At 55.0% G+C, this 7,467-nt stretch overlaps 1 protein-coding gene across 9 annotated transcripts in view; it reads left to right on the top strand.

Annotated features, from left to right (window-relative positions):
• Nucleotides 1-2,971: 2,971 nt before the first annotated feature.
• Nucleotides 2,972-7,467, top strand: part of NECTIN4 (nectin cell adhesion molecule 4) — a 16,339-nt gene continuing 11,843 nt past the window's right edge. For all 9 annotated transcript variants that reach the window (XR_015161268.1, XR_015161267.1, XR_015161266.1 and 6 more), the window contains exon 1: nt 2,972-3,315. Coding sequence is in view for 6 of the 9 variants with exons in the window: in XM_086393659.1 (XP_086249785.1) it covers nt 3,237-3,315 (79 nt within the window). In the remaining 3 variants the exon portion in view is untranslated. The remainder of the gene's footprint in view (nt 3,316-7,467) is intronic.

Below are 7,467 nucleotides of genomic sequence, written 5' to 3'. Positions count from 1 at the left end.
TGTCTGTTGAATGAACTCAGGCATGCAGGCATGCCTGCAGTGATGCCAGTAGAACAATACACATGCTGAGGAGGCCACCTTGACTTGAATTATTCCCATTCTTAGGGCCCAGAATGTGGGTGGGAGGAGGGTAGGTAGTGAGGCATGAGGAGAATGGGGATTCAATGAGGGAGAGAGAACAGAACTCAAGAGACCACACACTTGTTTGCAAAGTCTTCTCCAAAAAATATTCCCTTCTGGCCCCAACCCTGGAATTTGCCTGTTGCAAGCTTCATCCCAGAAGAGTGCAGGCAAGGCCTAAGAATGAGGGCGTGTTCCCCAAGAGCATGGCCCATGTGAAATATACAGGACTGAGGACACAGCGGGCAGAGGGACTTGGAGACAGATGCTTGTTGGAGGAGGAGGACACAGATCCCTACCTCCAGCAGAGGCCTGAAGTGACTTCCTGGCCCAGGTGCTCCCTTTCAGGCCCAGTGGTAGCCTTAGTCCTCCTTCCAAGGCCACCTCTGGTGTTTACTAGGACCTCAACATACCCATGAAAAAATATTTGGCACAGCCTGGCCTTGACAGCCCTGGTAAGTCCAGCGGGAGCCCAGTGCTCCATATGACTGGAACTGCAGGTGAGTGATGGAGGGCCCTAGACATCTTGACCGGCCACGCCATGGATGTACTGTGAATGGAAAAGGTGAAAGAGATATAGGGACTGGGTGCCCACCTTGTGATCATACTGCTTTCCCACCACTGTGCCTCAGTTTCTCCTGGGGTTTCCTGGACCAGGGGGGTGAATCCGTGGGAAGGAAAGGAGCTCCTCTGAAATCGTGCGATAGGATCCGAAGTGTGATAATTATAATTATAACACAGGGTGCTCCTCCCTCTTATTCCCCCCGGCTTTACCCCACCCCTGCCACTGTGGATCTCAAAGCTACATCGGGGTGGGGTTGCTCCCCTGGCACAGGTGAGTCCTGAAGAGGGGAAGGGGTTCACTCTGGCAGAGGTGGAGAGAAACAGGAGCTTTGGCATTCAGCCTGGTCCTCGTGGGAAATAGTGCTCTAAGAAGAGGTCACTGCCATGAACATTGTGAGATTTGGGATCTAGAGCCCCTGGAGTCATGGTCCAGAGTTGGGCTCATGGTCCAGAGGCAGGGTTAAAGTCTGGGTCGCTGACCAGGTCCGGGAGAGTCAGGATTTCCACTCCGTACCTGACCACCTTTTCTATCCATAATGTCATGCCTTCAACAAAAGTGCATCCAGTCCCCGTTAAGTGCTGTGGACTGTGCTAGCATGGATGATTGAGCCAAGATTACAAAACAAGCCTGACTTTCCAGGAGTTCACAGACTACAGTTCTCATCCCGTCCCTCATTTAACACATTTGCTGAATCCTTGGCACACAGCAGGCTTCAATCGATGCTTCTTGAATTGAAGCTTACAATTTAGTTAAGGAGATAAGATGTGCACAAATTATGAGTACGCAAGCTATAATAAAGGGACTAGCAGAGGCTGAGGAAGAACAGAAGGGAGAAAGATTAATTTTAGGTGGGAGGAACTGAGAAGGCTTCATGGAAAATGTGGCATCTGAGGTCAGCTTTGAAAGATGAGTAAGATTTTGACAGATGGAATCAGGAGTGTGTATGTATGTGTGTGTGTAAAATATTCTACATGAAATGACCCCCACCCCTGCACCATGCTGTCCTTGACTCCTCCTGCCTGCCCCTCTCCAGACAAAAGGACCCTGCTGCAAGATTTTAACCTGTATACATTTCCTCCTCTCTCCTGTCTACCTGTATATATATATATATATATATATATATTTTAGCTCCAGTACGTCAATGATCTTGCGCCTCCCCTTCCCTTAGTTTTCAGGGAGTTGAGTTTGCCCCATTCTCTGGCTATCCCAGATAGGTCAGTAAGGTTTCGTGTAACTTGGCAGTAACATTACAGGCAACATGGAAACAGATGGTCTGACCAGTAACAGTATACTTATAGGAATACAAGGACAGAGTATTTGAAATCGATTGTCCTTGCAAAGCCCAGAAATGTGGCTTTGTTCAGTAACCATGGGGTAAATGGTTAAAGCGACCCCAGAGGTGGTGGAAAGGAGCCCCTTTCCGCTCAGGTGGTGCTGGTGCAGTGTGGGGACTCCTGACCAGTAGTGAGAAGGTGTTGACGCTGATGGAGAGTCCTGCTAGGGAGGCCAGCAATCTGTGGGGTTAATGCTTTGGTCAATCCCTTGGCTTCTCTTATGTCGGTGGGGAGGCTTTGGGGAGGCGATCACTTAAGTTCCTTTTGAGGGGTCTCTGGGGCTTCCCCGGTGGCTCAGACGGTAAAAACTGCCTGCAAGGCAGAAGACCTGGGTTTCATCCCTGAGTTGGGAAGATCCCCTGAAGAAGGGAATGGCTACCAGTATTCTTGCCTTTTATCTAATTCCCTACCTCAAAGGTAGAGATGTCTCATACTACCTAAGCTGTGTCCTCCAGCAAGCCCCTTCCCCACTCTGGGCCTCTGTTTTCTCATCTAGTGGATGAAGTATTTGGGCAGTACTGTCCTCTATTCTGGTCTTCTCCGATTCTGGCTCGAAAGCTGAGCCCCTCTGGGAAGTTGGGGAACTCAGCAAAACCCAAGGGAAGGCAGCAAGACTGGCCGGGGTGCAGGACTACTGGCTTGCTTTCCACCCACAAGGGCCTTGCCCTGGTTCCTCCTGGCCAGGTGCCTCCCTCTTTGAGCCACCCTGGGCCTTTCCTACCCCTCCCCCCACCTGGCCCCTCCCGTCACAGCCCCTTCCACACACTACCAGGTAAAGCCTGCAGCTGATGATGGGATCCCACACCCCCCCAGGTCTTTCCCTTATTCCCTCCCTCTGTGGCGCCCATTAGCCAGCCCGAGCCGTGGGGGCGGCGGCTGCCTAGTCTCCGTGCCAGGCCCAGCCCCCGGAGACGCACCTGTTCTGACCTGCTGAGCAGGTTCCCAAGTTTCTGCCTTCGTTGTTGGCCACGGCGTGGGAAGCAGCTCTGGGGGAGCTCGGAGCTCCCGATTACGGCTTCTTGGGGGTAGCTACAGCTGAGTGGGTGCAAGGGGGCTGGGACCCCTAGCGGAGACCCCAGGGGGCAGGCAGGTGCGTCCCTGCCGGAGGACTCTGTAACTGCCTACCGTCTGGGTCGGTCCCTATCCAGCTCTCGAGCGGCTCCCAGGGAGACCTCGGTGGAACTTCAGAAACACTGGGCAGCTCTGCCTCCCGACCAATGCCTCTGTCCCTGGGAGCCGAGATGTGGGGTCCTGCGGCCTGGCTGCTGCTGCTGCTGCTCCTGGCGTCATTTACAGGTAGGACTTGCTTCAGGACCCTTGTTCCTGAGCCCAAGCCGACCAGGCACACACACACACACACATCCACACGCATGTACACGCGTGCACACATACACATTCCCTTCCTGTACTCTGAGCTGAGGAATCGGCCTCCCTCTTGCCTCTCCAGCTGCTACCAGGGCCCTCAGGAGAGCCACTGGAGCTCTTCTGTTTCATGTCCCTTTCCAGCCCCAGGCCAGGTCTCTGGGTCTGGGCTCCCTGACCACCTTAGCCAAAAGGCTGGAGCTGCCTCTGAGGGAAGAGATGTGGTAATCCAGTACAGGTGGCCAGGGAGGTGGAACTGGTGGGGACCCTTTTGCCCCAGGGTTTCGTAGAGATTCCCTCACCTACCCCCTGGGCTTCAGAATTGCTGACTGGGGCTGCAGCTGACTCAGGGCTGAGCTGGTTTCCCCAGTCATCAGGGTGTAGGATGCCTGATGTCCAGAGAATGGACAGGGTCTTTCTCTCCCCTCCTCTCTCCATGATGGCCCAGAACACCAGTTCTGTGGCACCTGTTGGGGGACTGTCGGGGAGCTGGAAGCTCTTTTCACTCTGGCCCCCCGTCTCTGAGCACACTATGAGGGGTGCTATTCCAAAGTAAGACGGCTACTTCCATGAGTGGAAGTGGGGCACCTTCTAGAGAGGGCATGGTCCCCTTTTCTTTATCCCTCGTCCTATTTTCTCAACTAGATGTCTTGGATCACTCCCGTCTAGCACTATGTACAGAAGATTAGAAATTATAGGAACTTATAATCTTCAGAGTGGGGGAGAGAGTGTGTGTGTGTGTGTCTGTAAGTGTGTGTATGCACAATGAAACCAGGGTAGGATACCTTAGGCTGTTCCCAAGGTAATGGACAACTGAGAAATCTTCCTGCTTAGAAAGACAGGGCCTCACCTACATACAACAGTTTGATTCCAAGTCCCAGGAGCAGTGGTGACGGAGCTGCAGTTGTCCAGCAGTGATTCTCCCTAACCTCCATCCCCACCTAAAGCTGTCAGGAGAAGAGTCAGACCTAGATGTGTGGATGGGTGGGGGCGGCTCTTGCTCTGATTTTCTAACAGAGGGGTCGTTGGCCCAGCCTCCAGCTGCAGGATACTGAGTTCTAAGCTCTGCCATCTCTCCCTCCCCTCCCCCCGCATCTTAATTCCCATCTTCCAGACAACTCTTCTCACTTGCTTAGGCCAACAGGGTGGGGCCTGGTTGCTGGGGCCAGGGCACTCAGCAGTCACTTTCCTGTAGGATCTACCCACACCTAAAGGATCTACCCACATCTAGAGAGTGGAGCCATGATGTCTCAGGACTCGGAAGGGATCAAAGAGAGCCAACTCCCTCAGGGAAGTTTCCAGGGAGAACTGAAAGAAATAGAAAGGCCAGCGAGATCTCAAGATTCCTCAGTGTTAGAAGCATAATGGGGGTTAGCGTCTTGGTCTTCCAACCCCTAAGTCATCGGAGCATAGCACCTCTGAGTGCTCACTAGGGAGAGCCAGGGCACTGGATGCTGGACACGTAACGCTTAGCAAGACATAGTCCCTGCCTTCTTTTTCCAGGACACAAAGCTGTTCTTTCTCAGAGAAGCCCATGGCAGGGACAGGAGACCCCTTATAGTTAGGGCATCACCCCAACCTTGTCTGGTGCCTGATGGACGGGTGCCGTGGCCAGGGAGGCAGCCTGGCTCCAGGGAAGCTGGCACCCAGGGAGCCACACTCAGCTGCTGTGACCTGCAGAGAGTGCTCTGCGGGCCAGAAGTCAGACCCCGGGTTCCCAGCCTGAGGAACAGGTGGGCCTACCTAACTGCCACCCCCATTCTGGCTCCCCTGTGGGCATCTCCTCAACGGCCCCCAGGAAACTGGAGTGTTCTTGTCTCTGAGAAAGCCTTGGACAGGAACCTTGGGAAGTCAGGAGTTTTGGGTTCTGAGCCCATTTCTGCAGTTAATTTGTTACACGACCTTGGGCCACTAAGAATCTAGACTTCAGGAGACCAAGAGGTAGGACCAGATGATCTATAAGGGCCTTCCAGCTCTGAGAGCCTGTGGCTGCGTGAACGTCCAGGCCCTGACTGAAGGAGGATGCTGGGTGCTGGTAGAGGCAGTCCATCTGGCTATGGTGACAGAAGGGGGAAAGGTCCTGACCCCCTTTCTCAGCGGGGACCGGGGGTAGCTTTACCCTAGATACTGCCTTCTGCCCTGCACTGCTGCAGATCTGTGTCCCACCAAGTCCTGGGTCATTAGTGCTCTGAGCCCCAGGGCCCTGCCCCACCCCTGTTAGGGAGAGGAGCCCAGGCTGGGGAGGCACCCCAACAACCACAGCTCTTTGTCTCTCCTTAATGGGATGAATTTCCGGGTGAGGTCTCCTCCCTTCTCCTTCCCATCTCCTGCCCTGGGGCTGAGGGACCCAAATCTGTAGATACCCTGCCAGTAGGGTCCTAGTTCCTAATCTTTGCGTCCAACTGAGCCCTACAGGACCCCAGAGAACACAGGGTTCTCTGAATTCTGAAGTCTGGCCTCTGAGGGTTAGGATCAGCTTTCTGTCTGAAGTTAGTTTTCTAGAAAGGGAGGGACCCCATCCCTTTCTCTACTCCTATTTACAGAGGTGGGGGCAGGCCCTTTTCTGAAGGACCTACCCAAACCCCAGGGGAAGCCCAGAAAGGGAGGCAAGCATCCCTGCCCAAGGTGGGGAGCGCTAGGAGGATCCCAGGGAAGCCCTGTGGCCCCCAGTGACCTTAGTCCAACGCCAGTGTTTCAGGGAGCTGGGCCAAGGGGACCCCAGCCACAGAGATGGTAGTAAGAGATTCATAGTAGAGTCCACGGTCCCAGCCTCTAGACCTCAGCCTCGGGATCCTGGGGCCCTCCAAGCAGGATGAAGGGAGGTCAGCCACGGTGGGAGCAAGCCTAGTGAAGAGAGAATGCCTGGGCCTTCTGGACTCCCAAACTTGCCCTTCTGCTGACCAAAGTCTAGGCAGACAGAAGGGATGGGGTGGGGTGGGGAGCTGAGTCAGGAGGGAAGGGAGGAGAGAAGCCTAGGGGCTGAATCTGGGAACAGAATCTAAACTGAGAAGGTCAAGTTCAGAACTGGGGTCCAGCCACAGAGCTGGAGGAGGAGGGCTGTGCCTGAGGGGGAGGGGACAAGACCACTTTTTCACTGGACAGGGAGCCTCAGGCTTCAGATGCTTTCCCCACAGTTCTCAGGCCACCCCCCACACACACCCCCTTGCCTTTAAAACTGGTTGGCTGTCCTGAGAGCTGGATTGAGGCTGTGATTTGGGGTGGGGCAGAGCTGGCCACACTTGCAGGGGTGGGGGAGGGGTGGCTGGCTGGCAGGATTGGGGAGGGGGTTAGGATCCCAGGGGTTTGGGAGAAGTTGAATTCTGGGTCTCCCACCCACAGTGTGGCTGTTGTGGTGACTCAGCCAGGCTCAGACTCTGGCTCCGGGGGGTTTAGGGGACTTATCTGTGCTGGGAGCCGTGTCTGGGCCGGAGCCGGGGCTGCCTCAAGGCCCATCCTCCCCCATTGTTCTCACCTCCCTTTGTGATTGGTGTGGCCCCCCTCCCCAGACACTAATCTGTGGTGGGCGCTTTGCCCGGGTTGGGAAGCTCTCACTAAGCTGAGGGGCTTAGGACAATGGAGGGTAAGCAAGGGAGGTGGAGGAAGGCAGAGAGAGAATCTGCTGGTTTTCAAAGTTCCAAGGCCAAGGTTATGGGGCAGAGGGAAGGATGGAAGGAAAAAAAGTTGGGTTGTTTATATGAACGGTCCTGAATAAGGGGCTTCAGGGGTCCCTTCCCAGGTCCTTTCTTACCCCAAACTCACCCACACATTCCAGCTCTTTCTTGGGGAGGCTGCTGTTGTGGGGTGAGGAGAGGCAAGAGTTAACAAAGGAGAATGAGACCCTAGACAGCCCAGCCCGCTCCCCCTAGCCCCAGGTAGGATCCCCCTCCTCCTTCCCAGCAAACCTCCACCAGACAACCCTCACCCCAGGCCTGCAGCGAGAGCTGGTTTTTCTGGTGGCGGCAGCAGCAGAGACCTGACAGAGATTCCCAGGGAGAGGCCTCCTTGAGGGGCCAGAGGTACTGGGGGGGCCTGGGGCGTGACTGGAGGGGCTGAGAAAGGTGGGGGTCCTTCCAGTAGGAACCTGAG

The sequence above is a fragment of the Bos grunniens genome, chromosome 3 (genome assembly GCF_055505025.1).
Source record: "Bos grunniens cultivar Pamir isolate PY7600 chromosome 3, Bosgru_T2T1.0, whole genome shotgun sequence".
Lineage (NCBI taxonomy): Eukaryota > Metazoa > Chordata > Mammalia > Artiodactyla > Bovidae > Bos > Bos grunniens.
This window is presented reverse-complemented; position numbering and strand designations above follow the sequence as displayed.